At 37.6% G+C, this 11,927-nt stretch overlaps 4 protein-coding genes across 5 annotated transcripts; 2 read left to right on the forward strand and 2 right to left on the reverse strand.

The window, feature by feature from the left end:
• The first annotated feature begins 408 nt into the window (after positions 1-408).
• On the forward strand, positions 409-1,536 carry LOC18593453 (uncharacterized). The gene has a single exon (XM_007020676.3). The coding sequence runs from the start codon at positions 420-422 to the stop codon at positions 1,134-1,136; it is 717 nt and encodes a 238-aa protein (XP_007020738.2). The 5' UTR covers positions 409-419; the 3' UTR covers positions 1,137-1,536.
• A 2,512-nt stretch (positions 1,537-4,048) lies between these two features.
• On the forward strand, positions 4,049-6,250 carry LOC18593455 (alpha-1,3-arabinosyltransferase XAT3-like). The gene is made up of 3 exons (XM_018124722.2): positions 4,049-4,459; positions 4,566-4,667; positions 4,750-6,250. Exons 1-3 carry the CDS (start codon positions 4,342-4,344, stop codon positions 5,907-5,909), a joined length of 1,380 nt encoding a protein of 459 aa, XP_017980211.2. The 5' UTR covers positions 4,049-4,341; the 3' UTR covers positions 5,910-6,250.
• LOC18593456 (ribonuclease 3-like protein 2) lies at positions 6,086-8,685 on the reverse strand. The gene is made up of 4 exons (XM_088808055.1): positions 8,064-8,685; positions 7,425-7,571; positions 7,071-7,207; positions 6,086-6,502 (listed from the first exon to the last, which is right to left on the reverse strand). The coding sequence occupies exons 1-4, from the start codon at positions 8,634-8,636 to the stop codon at positions 6,328-6,330; spliced, it is 1,032 nt and encodes a 343-aa protein (XP_088664181.1). The 5' UTR covers positions 8,637-8,685; the 3' UTR covers positions 6,086-6,327.
• Positions 8,686-9,252: 567 nt separating this feature from the next.
• On the reverse strand, positions 9,253-11,866 carry LOC18593457 (ribonuclease 3-like protein 2). Of its 2 annotated transcripts, XR_016027428.1 has the most exons (5): positions 11,281-11,866; positions 10,908-11,060; positions 10,438-10,811; positions 10,006-10,355; positions 9,717-9,845 (listed from the first exon to the last, which is right to left on the reverse strand). XR_016027428.1 is itself a non-coding variant. In XM_007020681.3 (4 exons), exons 1-4 carry the CDS (start codon positions 11,710-11,712, stop codon positions 9,671-9,673), a joined length of 1,134 nt encoding a protein of 377 aa, XP_007020743.3. In that variant the 5' UTR covers positions 11,713-11,866; the 3' UTR covers positions 9,253-9,670. The 2 variants fall into 2 exon arrangements, 1 of the variants encoding a protein (XP_007020743.3); XM_007020681.3 differs by lacking the exon at positions 10,006-10,355 and having other exon boundaries at positions 9,253-9,845.
• Between the last annotated feature and the right edge of the window lie 61 nt (positions 11,867-11,927).

Genomic DNA, 11,927 nt, shown 5'->3' on the forward strand with positions numbered 1-11,927 from the left:
GTGATTGAAATTTAAATTTTTGTAGATTAGACAGGGATTGAATCTTAGATCCTGCTCTAGGACCTAGGGAAAAAAAAGAGTTGTGAAAATTGATCATGATTAAAGTGACACTGGCTTTGTTTAATAGAATAAGGACTTTGCTTAATTTGTAATGGGTGATAGATAATTGGAAGTTACTATAAAAGCTTACATTCATCTGAATGTTCCCAATATTAATTAATTGAGAGCTGCACCTTTTTGCATCAATGGGGGACCCTGAAAATGAAATTTCAAGGTGACAATGTGATCAGAGAATTAAAAATGTCAATTTGACAAAGAAAAGGAAGGAAAATAAACAGGTTCTTGCCGTAGAGATATCTTTTGTACTTTGTGTCAACTGATAATTTATTTACATATATGTAAACCATCACCATTAGTGAATGATAAACTCTAGCATTTGTGAATCTTCTCTCTTTCCCTGTTTTCTATATATATCTTCAAAAGCTTCTTCTTGGTCTCTACTTCTAGCTAATAGGTCTCTGATAGATCCCAAAGCTTTCAACCATTTCAATTTTCTAGGCCAAGTAGCCATGAACAAGTTCAAGAAGTCTCAGGTTCTGATACTGTCTCTAGTAGCAGCACTTCTTTTCATGGCACCACTTCTATCTTCATCCTTGAGGCCTACTTATCTCTACTTTGTCCTCAATCTCCTTATCATTGCACTAGGGGCCGAAGCCGGGCTGCTCTCAGTGTTTTCCAGGCCCGCTTATGTTGCAGCAAAACCAGTGACAGCCCAAGAAACTAAGGCTGTTGAAAGTAGTAAGGATGATCAAAAACTGGTTGCTCCTGCAAACAATGAGGAGAAGGCCAAGGTTGTTGAGAAATCTGCCTCTGAGAAGATTGTTGGGACTGTCAAGGTGGATAAAGTGAAGAAGTGTCCTTCCACCCCAAGCCTTTTCTTTATAGGCAGTGGGGAGGCTGAATCAGAAGCTGTTGATGAGGAGCATGAGGAGGAAGAAGAAGAGGTTGGAGGGCTTAGTGGCCCAGAGTTGTTTGCCAAGGCTGAGATTTTCATAGGCAACTTCTACAAGCAGTTGAAGATGCAGAGGGAAGAGTCTTGGAAGAGGATTCATGGATTTTATCAGAAAGCCTTTTGAGTGCATTACTCTTCATCATGTCATATCTACCATCAGTCTAGGATCATTGGTTTGGGGATAATTACATATGATTGGTCAGAAGGGGGGAACTAAATTAAGCCCATTTCCACAGTTCTTCCTTGTATTGGGTCTGTACAGAACAAGCATGTTTTCTCTCATTTTCCTGCTTGCCAAGCATGAAATTAGTCTTCTTAGGCACTTCGCACCAAATTTTACCTTGAGGTGTCATGAAACAAACAAAAGTTACACATAGCTGCAGGTTGTACACATACTAAAATTTCTGTATCAATATAGATATAATTTATGGATTTTGCCCCATATAGTATTTCAGTTCTTCTTCTTATATGCACATTGTATCATTAGTTTAATGAGAAAATGCTAAGAATATCCGCTCTTGAAATTTGATCTGTATCAAGTAAAATTGACCAGGGAAAGAGAGCTAGTACTGGTATAATTGCCTCAACAGCTTCCTAAGGTTCCATGGCTCATAATCTAAAAACACATTTGTCTCAACTAACTGAAACTGATCCTTAATAAATAACATCATGAATCCTTAGACACATTCAGGTATCATGGCAATTTCTGCAGAAAGTGGAAAGAGCCAGTTTATCTGACAGAACAGGATGTAAGAGACTGGTGCATTGGTCAAGTGGTCATTGAGTTTTTACAGGCCAAGAAGACTACATACAGTAGTCATTGACAAGCTTTCTGCGAAGTTTCAACTGAGTTTTCTGTAATAATCAATATTATTTCATCCTTCTTTTTTTGTTTTCTTTTCCAAAGAATTTTTCAGGACTGCAAATTGATGTTCAACTAGACAGATGGCAGACTCTGCAAGTTACTGCAAAGCAATGTTCAAACTTTTGCATATCTTAGCTGGTGAAGTCACAAAACTTTCCACTATTCAACCCAATTCTGAAACAAATGACATTCAGATTGAAGATAAGCTTGTCCTAATCATAAGTTAATAATCATCCATGCTTCTGCTCCTTTTACCTTCCTGTTGCCTGTTTAGCAACTGCATACAGTGTATCATCCTGGGTCTTTTTTTTTCAGTGAAAACTCATTCTTCAAGGAGGAAAAAGTTATGTTGTGGAAGCAACAAGAGTTGATGTCAGCCAGACATATTAGTAGAAAACAAATGGTCAATTGCTAGTAATTGGTATCCTGGTGGCCAGATGCTTTCTCTGAAAAGAAGCTATTCAACCAGCTTTTGCTGATACCTAATGCTTTCTCTTAGGATTTTATCTTTTTTGTATGTTCCAAAACTTCTGTAAATATAAATGTTAGAATCCCATTTTCACGTTCTGAATTATGTGGTGGGAAATAAGGACATTCAGCCTTATTATTCCTTTCAACTAGAAAATTTCCACTTGTTTCCTGTGGCCTGCTGGGGGGCGGCCGGGGGGGGGAGGGGTAGGGGGGGGTGTGGGGGTCCAAGCTGAGGCTGCTAACATGAATCCTTATCTTAACTTTTCATTTCCCTGGTTCCCTTTGATATTCTTGTGGCATTTTCAGATGCAGACAGGCACTCCAAATCCCAACCTTGAGAAACAGATTCATGGTTTTGCTCTAAAGTTCTGAAAGATATGAAATCCATTTTGCATCAGTGAAAACTCCCACCGGAACATGATCTCAATACATGGGAACCAAGTGGAAGTTGAATTGACAGAAAGTCTTTTGTTTGGTTTTCTTGAGCTGGGGATGTATCTATTGAATCATTGTCTCTTGAATAGTTGTGTTTTCCATTAAGGCCAAGCAGAAGATCAGATCATTGCCTGTTGAAAAAACCTGTCTCCTTTACACCCAGCTTTTGTTATTCAATGTAAAGGATAGGTCAGTTTCAGTCAAATCATGATGAAATTAAGAAGTCGATTGATGGTCATTAAGTTAATTGGGCACTGTTTTCTCATTTCTTACGTATTGAAAACGTTTATTGCTTTATAATGTGATGTGATTATTGAAAGGATATCATTACGATTTTTAATATATATGATCATAAAATTTGCTTGTTGGTTTGTCAAAGCAATGTTGTAAAATTGCCTCAAATTAAAAGTGAGTAAAATTGGATCGGACTAATGACTTAATTAAATCGAATATGATTTGGGTAAAATGGTTCGGTGCAATTAATTGATTCAAAATGTTTGATTCAATTAGTTTATTTAGTTGGTTTTCAATTTTAAAATTTTTAGATCAAATTAATTAAAAAATATATATTATATATAATAAATATTATTGTTAAATTTATAGAAAAAATATATTTTTAATATTAATTTTCATTATATATTTTCTAATAATAAATAAAACTTATAAATTTTAATATTGTAATTTTAAAAAAATGATAAAATTTTGACATTTTTATCCAAAATTAAATCAATCAAATTAATTTGATGTTTGATCGGTTTGATCTTATTTTATGTTTAATCGATTTTGATTTATTTTTTAAAAATATTTTATTCATTGATATTTAAACATGATGGACCGAACTGATCAAACCATCAATTGCTCACCCTTAGCTCAGGTTGCATTCCATCAATTCTTTTTGGGCCTCAGAGTGGAAGGTGTGGGCTTTACTCTACTTTAAGATTATAAATTGGAAAACCTTTTCCCCATCATCAGTAGCCCTCTTTTGACCCAATGATTCAATTGATCAAAAGCTGTATAGAGGAAGCCATTTGGGACCTTTTCAACCACCAACTAGTAAGAAATGATTTGGTTTGATCATATTCAAGGATTAGATAACTACTAATATGGTATGATTTGTCACATGCATAATTTTTTTTATTATTTTTTATTTTACAAACAATTATGTTAGAAGAGTGGGAACCATGAAATGAAAGCCTGCAAGTAGGCAGCAACCATCAGAAAAGAAGAAAAACCATAAGATAGTCTTTGTTTTATAACAATATAAAATCTTCATAAGCTTATGGTCAAATCAAGCACCAACCACCACAGAATAAAGAATACATACGTAGTTATATAACTTATTGTTCTTTGAGAACTTGTCCAGAGCATGATTCCGAATATGCAGCTGAAGTTTCCCTGTCAAATGGTGTTGATTACATAGAAAAATACAAATTCAAATCATTATTCTATGATGATTGGGAGGTTAATAGCATGAAAGTTTGTTGAGGTTTTGTTTCTTCCTTGTTTCAAGGGGATTCATTGTTGGCGTACAGGTTTTGCCAGGTTGAGAAGAAGAAAGATGGAGAAGGAACCTAGAACAAGGGTGGTGAATTGTGCAACTCTGGCAGTCTGTTTAGTTTTGATTGTTCTGCTTTATGCTGCATTTTTTCCATCAAATGACATTCCATTTCAGTCATGTAATCATCTTTTTTTTTTAGCTATTCAGATGTTTTGTCCCATATTTTTGTTTGTTGTTTTGTTTATATGAAAAGCTAGGCTGATTTGAGCTCTTTGGAAATGAAGGGAAGGACAGGTTTTCGGATTCAAGAGGCAGTCTCAGCAGTGATAGGGTTGATGTTGATGCAGTTGATTCTCAGGAATTTCTGTTAAGAAGACTTGTTAGAGGTTTCTCTGTTAATCTCTATCATTCTTAGAATTTAATTTCTTCCTACCTTGCATGCCAATGTATTTGTGTTCAATGGAACAGGAGATGACAGGGTTCAGCTCGACTCCAATGGATTTTCCTGCCATACTGATGTTCATTCAGAAGTATGCCTTGTGGACAATCCAGTAAGGATTGATAACAAAGCATTAACAGTTTATGCACCATCTGATCAACCTCAAGTTAAGAGAATGGTTCAGCCATATGCAAGGAAAGAGGATGAAACTGCTATGAAACTTGTTACACCAGTTCAGATACTGTATGGAAACACCAACCCACCAGCTTGTGGATTCACCCACAATGTCACAGCGGTGGTCTTCTCCTCTAGAGGATTCACAGGAAACGTGTTTCATGAGTTCAATGAGATTGTCATCCCTTTATTCATCACTTGCCACCATTTCCAATCCCGCCTACAGTTTGTCATCACTGACTTCCAGCCTTGGTGGGTTCAAAAGTACAACAGGATTCTTTCTCACTTGTCTAGTTATGGGGTCATAAATCCTGAAGCAGATGGAAGTGTTCACTGCTTTCCAGGGGCTGTAATAGGGCTTAAGTATCATGACAATCTAGCCCTCAACACTACTGATATTCCAGGAGGTTATTCCATGTTTGATTTCAGGCAGTTCCTAAAGGAATCATACAATCTGAGAGTAAAGCATGTGTCTGAGATTGAGAAGCCAGTGCTGATGCTTATATCGCGCCGTGAAACAAGAAGGTTTTTGAATGAAGATGAAATGGTGGAAATGATGGAGGAACTAGGCTTTCAAGTCATAAGGGCAGAACCTGGCAGGATGTCTAACTTAGACAAGTTTGCTGGGGTAGTGAACTCCTGTAGTGTCATGGTTGGAGCTCATGGTGCTGGCCTAACAAATGAAATATTCTTGCCCACTGGTGCAGTGATGGTTCAGGTGGTGCCACTGGCAAACGAATGGGCTGCAGCCAACTACTTTGGAGAACCAGCAAAGGAAATGGGTGTCCAATACTTGGAGTACAAGATTGAACCAGAGGAAAGTTCTCTCTTTGACGCTTATGGCAGAGATCACCCTGTCATTACTGATCCAGAATCTGTTATCTCTAAGGGCTACTATGCTTTCAGGTCTGTGTATGTTGATGGCCAAGATCTAAAGATCAATTTAGAGAGATTTAAGAAGACCCTTATTGAAGCTAAGCAACTTCTTGGAAGCTCAACTCCCTTTGATCCATGAATGTTGATGTGATCATCTTCAAGACACAGCAAGAAGAGGCAGACAGAAAATGAATTCCAGCATCATGTACAAGGTCTCAAATTCATTTTCCACCCCCCCTCCCCCTTGAGGAAATAAACAGCATTTGTCCTTTTGGTATAGAGTCGGGGAAAAGCCAAAATAACATTAATACCCAGTTTAAATAGCATACAGTTCTGTTTTATTGATTCAAGAACCATCATTGCTCAGTTTCAGACCAACAGATTCATTATTCAAAGATAATACAAACTTGCCAGCTAAAGCTGCTGCCATGTCTATATCTTGCTGTTATAGTAAATCCATTTCAAGTTTTCTCAAGCCAACCTACAGCTTACAGCAATAGAGTTCACTAATATTACCCCATATATAGCAGATATGATCCTCCAAGCAAGCAGCAGAATCACATATTACCAGCTTCTTGTAGGAAACGGATCAAAAGGAAAGCTGCAGAGTTCCTGGCATCTTTTTCTGTAAGTTCTTCATCACCCACCATGCCGAGCACAACGTCTTCAATTTCAATTGCAACTGAATACGCATATTTCCTCTCATGTGAGGGACCTTCACCTTTCACTTTTCTGCAAGTTATAGCAACAAAAGGACTGAATTGACAGTAAAAGAAGAAAAGAAAAAGCAAGGGATAAACATATACATGAACGTTAAGATCAATCTTTTATCATAGTAAAGAGCTAATTCAACCAACTTGCTCTAATTTTTCCCATTTCCTTCAATGATTAACCAAACTTTTCTGCTGTTCTGGTCTGTTTTCTCATGTTTAGGCCTAGAAATGAATGGATACATTGGTGGGAAAACAGAACTTTGCCAAGACTTTCTCTTGGGTAAAAATGGAGTCCCTCAGTCCAACATTGATCACAATGTTGATCTTGTTACCCAATCTACATTCCTGGAAAATGTGACATACCAAAACCTGGAAATCTCCTCTCTCTCTCATTGTCTCATTGTTTCATATTCCTGAGAAAAGTGCCTTGTTTTCCTTGTTCCTACTGACCCCTAACCTCAAATGGCTAGCTGGGTTATTTCATGTAGCAATTCAGAATCTGAATTCAATGTCCATAACCAAGAATTATGTTCACGCGAAAGGGATTAAATTGTGCAAGAACAGGTTGATCAGGAAGAAATTCATGCCTGTAAACAGGTTTTTTCCACTTTCTCTTGCCACATAATCCATGCAACTCATTTTGTGCTCCTTTAATCTCAGAAGACAGGTCAGGTCCATCCTTTGGCAGTATGATTGCACCAATACCCAATAGATCTTTAAAGATCTGCCAAACATATCAAAAACACACAAAATTTTGCTTAAATCCTTTGGCTGCATGCATGATTTTACTCCACCAATGATGATTGTCATCATTGCGGTAAAAAGGGTCATTAAAGATCACAGAAATTAAAATAAAAATTTTAATTTTGAAATATTTTATATTAAAACAAAAACAAAAGCAAAAACCAAGAAAATAATGATACAAGTAACCCTTAACCTACCGTCCACAGCTTGTCTAGATCAAAATTGACGTCCAAATAAACAGCACCTGCCAGAGCCTCTACAACATCAGCCAATATGTCTGGATTTTTAACTGTAATGTTATGGTCATCAGCTGCATCTTTCACTGCCCTTTCATACTCCCTTACCTTGTAAAATAAAATGATAAAGAAAAAACTTTAGAGCATAAACATGATTAATTGTCCGAATTAAGGTTCGAATATCCGATTTTTTTCATTATCCTTTTTCAATGAGGGTTCATGGTCCGGCTCTAATACTAATTGTCACATTATACGTGAATATCCGATTTTTTTTATTATCCTTTCTCAATGAAGGCTCATTATCTGATTTTAATATCACTTGTCGTGATGTATGCTAACTTGCAAGGTATTATTCGGTTTAATCAATTGAATGTCACGGTTTTATCTCACTTCTTACATTATAAAGATTATGTGAATATTTAAATAAGCTGTTCAACTCTAATATGCGGTCATATGTGAAATTCGTAGTTCTCTTCCACCTTTCGGCGTATTAAAAAAAAATTAAATATTGGGTTTTCTTGTTAAATAAAAAAAAAATAAACATAGAAAAAATGAAAAAAATAATAATAACAAAAAGAAAGAGAATAAGAGTTCCAATACATTGTCGTCAAGACTAGCAGTGTTGTATTTCCTGAGCAACCAGTAAAGGCCATGATCAGCCGCCACGCGCGCGAGTTTCGCGTTGTTTACGCACTTTTCTCGGAGCTTAGTGAGCTGGCCTGGGGTTAGCTTCAGCTGCCCCAAACGAAAGAAATGAGTAGCGACCGCCAAGCCGAGCGAGGCGTCGCCGATGAACTCTAGTCTTTCGAACGACACCGTATTGCTGAACGAAGAATGCGTCAGAGCTTCCTCGAGGAGGCGTTTGTTTTTGAACTTGTAGTTAAGGATCTTCTCCACGCCAGCGATCGCCGACGGGTCCATGGTGGCGGCCGAGGAAGAGGAACAAGAAGAAAAATAAGAGTAATAACATCTCTTGACATGACGGAAACATGAGCAACAGCAACGCCAAAAGACGTGCAAAAGGAAAGCCAGGACCGCCGTGGCAGCCATCAGTTTTAGCGCAGATGCTTCGGCGGAAACGCCGTCATGGGGTTGAACCAAGTGCTCGTTCATAGTGGAAACTACTGAACTACAGTGATGGAATAATGAGAATTTTGCTTTCAAGTGAAGCATTTCAAAAGTCTTAGCACAAAGACTTTTTAAAGACAAAACATTGGACTTCTGTCTTCCGATCACTTTGTCTAAACATCGTGTCATGTTTTTATTGGCATAATTTCGTAAAAATTATTTTTATCATCAAATTATTTGTTTTTACAATTAAAAACTAAAATTTTTAGTTAATAATATAAAACTTAACACATAATATAGAATTATGAAAAAAATATCGAACCGGATACCGAGCGGGTACAAAAACTTTTTATCTTGAATTTTCAGTAGTAAAAGATGTTCCTTTATGAAAAGGAGAGACTTTTATTGAAGTTTAAGGAGAGAGAGAGAGCAAAAGGAAAAGGGCATTGTCTGCTTTGCCAGATGAAAAACGAAGAAGGATTTAAAGTTTTAAACTTTGTTTAAAGTTCATTTTATGTATAGATTCAAGAATTCAACCTGAAAAATATGGAAGAAATTAACATTAAATTTGTGCTTGTAACTGGTTATGTTGATTTCTGTCTACAATGATCGTTAGAAAGAAGAGGGAATCTCGATCTATCAAACCCGAAGCTCTGATTCCATGTTAGAAGAAATGAAAAATCTGGATTTATCGAACATCTTAACAATAATAAATAAAGCATGCATGAGAACTTGAAAGATTGTATTATTACAAGAATCATCATCCCTTGAGGGATTTCAGGAGAGAGAATTTGAAAATCAAGGTGACACTCACTACCTTGGAGGATTACCTGGTATCATTCTTAATCCTCAAAGACAATCTAATCAAGAACAAAAACAAGATTGTGTTCATGAGATTCTACAAAGGAATGTGTTTCCAGTTACAGCAAACAAGCAGAGATCATCATTGTTGGCTTTCTAAAGCCATCTATCCTGACAGTCATCTACATCTTGGTGAGCTTCAAATTAAGCTAGAGAGATGCAGATACATTTGAAGATTGAATCTTTTTCTTTATGGTTGGATGCTACAACATACAACAAGATTTTACCTGTTATTAGAGATATGATACAGATTGCGGTGAAGTGAGGAGAGGGCACAATCACAGATAGCCAGATTCTTGGAGGGCTCGAATCATGAAGGAAGCTGCAGAGTTCTCTGCTTCTTTTACTCTGGACTTTTCATCCCCTGTGATATATAGTGCACCATCTACAGTTGGAATTTTAACTGAAGATACAAATATCCTCTCATGCGGGCGACCTTCATCTTTCTCGAGTCTAAGAGTTGAAGCAACAAAAGCGAAAAAGGATTAGACCTTTTGAAACATGGAAGGAAAAAGAGTGAAGAAATTGACAAGAAGTGAGAATATTTTAACAAAAGCGAAGCATGGGATGAACATATGTATCAGAGATGGCAAACAATATGTGAACTTCGAACCTCACATTGTCATTCACAATTGCATAGTGACAATTACAATACAGGCAACTTCTCTGAGTATCCTACATGAATTTCTATCTTGCAACCCAAAACCTTCAAAGATACCAGACACACTTATCTGGCTTTTTAAGTCGCCTCATGCCTGATCATAAGAAGTCATTAATGTTCAAAGAAAACCAGCAAAGGACTACTCTAAGATGCACTACAACATCGAGAAAGATTAATATTTGATACACTGTCAGGCCACCGAGAATTGCTTGTATCTTGCTTTGCAAATGCCTTCTAAACATCTATTTGTATATTGCTTGCATATGCACCCTAGTGCATATAAGGGATCTCTAAATGAGGATCTGCTAGAGATAACAATTCATTAAGGCGAGTTTATCCCAAAAAAAAATTCTCATAGATTTAAAAGGAAGTATAAGTTCATACTCATAAATAGGCTTAGGCCACTTTTTCTTGCCACAGAGCTCATGCAACTTCTGTTTTGCTCCATCAATCTCAAAAGACCCGTTAATCCCACCGATTCCAAATGGATTTACATCAACAGGCATGGATTGCAACAACTTATGCAAGGCTCCCCTTGCTGCATTAAGCTTTGCAATGTCCTTCTGCTCAGAAGAACCAGAAGCAACGAAACTTCCATCGACATAAACACTAGCAACATTTCTCAACCCTTTCTTCCAGTGCTTTATATCAACATGCTTCCCTTGCTTTTGGCAAAACTCAAACAACACCGTCACGGGTTGGGGCTGTTGCTGCAAATCCTCTAATGTCACTATAGGCTCCAATAAACCTCTAATGATCTGCAATACATACCCTAACAATTCCTTTAACCTCAACTTTCACAAACCCCTAAACGAGGAACGAGATGATCGAATCAAAAACAGTAAAGTACATACCACCCACAGTTTTGATAGATCAAAATTGACGTCAACATAAACAGCAGCTGCCACAGACTCTACAATATCAGCTAGGACCTTTGGTGCTTTCATGGATCCACCATATGACACTGGATCATCTTCTTGACTAACCACCTTAGCAAACTCCCTGACCTATACAATAACATAACAAGAACCCAATTATACTCATGAAACCAAATTCAAAGAATCACTGATCACATATTTAATAGAACAAAGAAACATCTTTACCAAATTCTCTAATGGCGAGATTATATTAACGGGAATTAAGTACATTAGAAAGATTACTTTACTCCTAATCAAATTCTCTCCTTTTCAACAGAATATACGCTAAGGCAAAGAAAAGGGAAATTACCTTATCCTCGAGACTAGTGGCATTGTGCCGTACGAACTGGAAAAGCCGGTGTTTGATGGCAACGCGGGCGAGTTTCTCGGTACTTATATTCGCTGCCCGGATCAACGAAAGCAGCCCAGGGTCAAGCTCCGGGTAAGCCAAGAAGACGTGGTTAGTGAGGGCCAGCCCCAGCGCAGCGTCGCCGACGAACTCGAGTCGTTGATACGACGTCGAATCGGAGTAAGAAGAGTGAGTCAACGCTTCTTCGAGGAGGCGTTTGTTTCGAAAACTGTAGTTGAGGATCCTCTCCACGGCCGCGATTGAGGCTTCCATGTCGGAAGAAGGCGAGGAGGAAGAGGAGGTGGTGGTGAAGTGGTTGTAGGAGATTGGCGGCGCATGCAAGTTTGCGTAACGGTGGGTGACGGTGTCGACGTGACCGAAGAATTGGTTCATCGGGGAAGAAGCAGAAAGACTTCCAATGTTGAAAGTGGCTTTCCCAGGAATATGCTCTGTCCCTTCTTGTCGCTGTCTTGCCTTAATAGTGAGAAAGAAGGCTGATGTAATATTAATAAGAAACTTCCTATAATTGGAAAGTTCTTTTAAACCCAATATCAATTAACTTTTTTCACTTACATAACATATAACTTGACGAGCTAACGTAATGACGT

The sequence above is a fragment of the Theobroma cacao genome, chromosome 7 (assembly GCF_053813885.1).
Source record: "Theobroma cacao isolate CCN51 chromosome 7, ASM5381388v1, whole genome shotgun sequence".
Classification (NCBI taxonomy): domain Eukaryota; kingdom Viridiplantae; phylum Streptophyta; class Magnoliopsida; order Malvales; family Malvaceae; genus Theobroma; species Theobroma cacao.

Excerpts from the sequence above, each read along its gene's own strand:
- LOC18593453 (XM_007020676.3), top strand. The coding sequence starts at position 420 with ATGATAAACTCTAGCATTTGTGAATCTTCTCTCTTTCCCTGTTTTCTA.
- LOC18593455 (XM_018124722.2), top strand. The coding sequence starts at position 4,342 with ATGGAGAAGGAACCTAGAACAAGGGTGGTGAATTGTGCAACTCTGGCA. Across the intron at positions 4,460-4,565 it reads TGACATTCCATTTCAGTCAT|GGAAGGACAGGTTTTCGGAT; the intron begins GTAATCATCTTT and ends TTGGAAATGAAG. Across the intron at positions 4,668-4,749 it reads GTTAAGAAGACTTGTTAGAG|GAGATGACAGGGTTCAGCTC; the intron begins GTTTCTCTGTTA and ends TCAATGGAACAG.
- LOC18593456 (XM_088808055.1), bottom strand. The coding sequence starts at position 8,636 with ATGCTTCACTTGAAAGCAAAATTCTCATTATTCCATCACTGTAGTTCA. Across the intron at positions 7,572-8,063 it reads CTGCTAGTCTTGACGACAAT|GTAAGGGAGTATGAAAGGGC; the intron begins GTATTGGAACTC and ends TTATTTTACAAG. Across the intron at positions 6,503-7,070 it reads TGGAAAAAACCTGTTTACAG|AAAAGTGAAAGGTGAAGGTC; the intron begins GCATGAATTTCT and ends TATAACTTGCAG.
- LOC18593457 (XM_007020681.3), bottom strand. The coding sequence starts at position 11,712 with ATGAACCAATTCTTCGGTCACGTCGACACCGTCACCCACCGTTACGCA. Across the intron at positions 10,812-10,907 it reads ATCTATCAAAACTGTGGGTG|ATCATTAGAGGTTTATTGGA; the intron begins GTATGTACTTTA and ends TATGTATTGCAG. Across the intron at positions 9,846-10,437 it reads TGGCCTAAGCCTATTTATGA|ACTCGAGAAAGATGAAGGTC; the intron begins GTATGAACTTAT and ends TTCAACTCTTAG.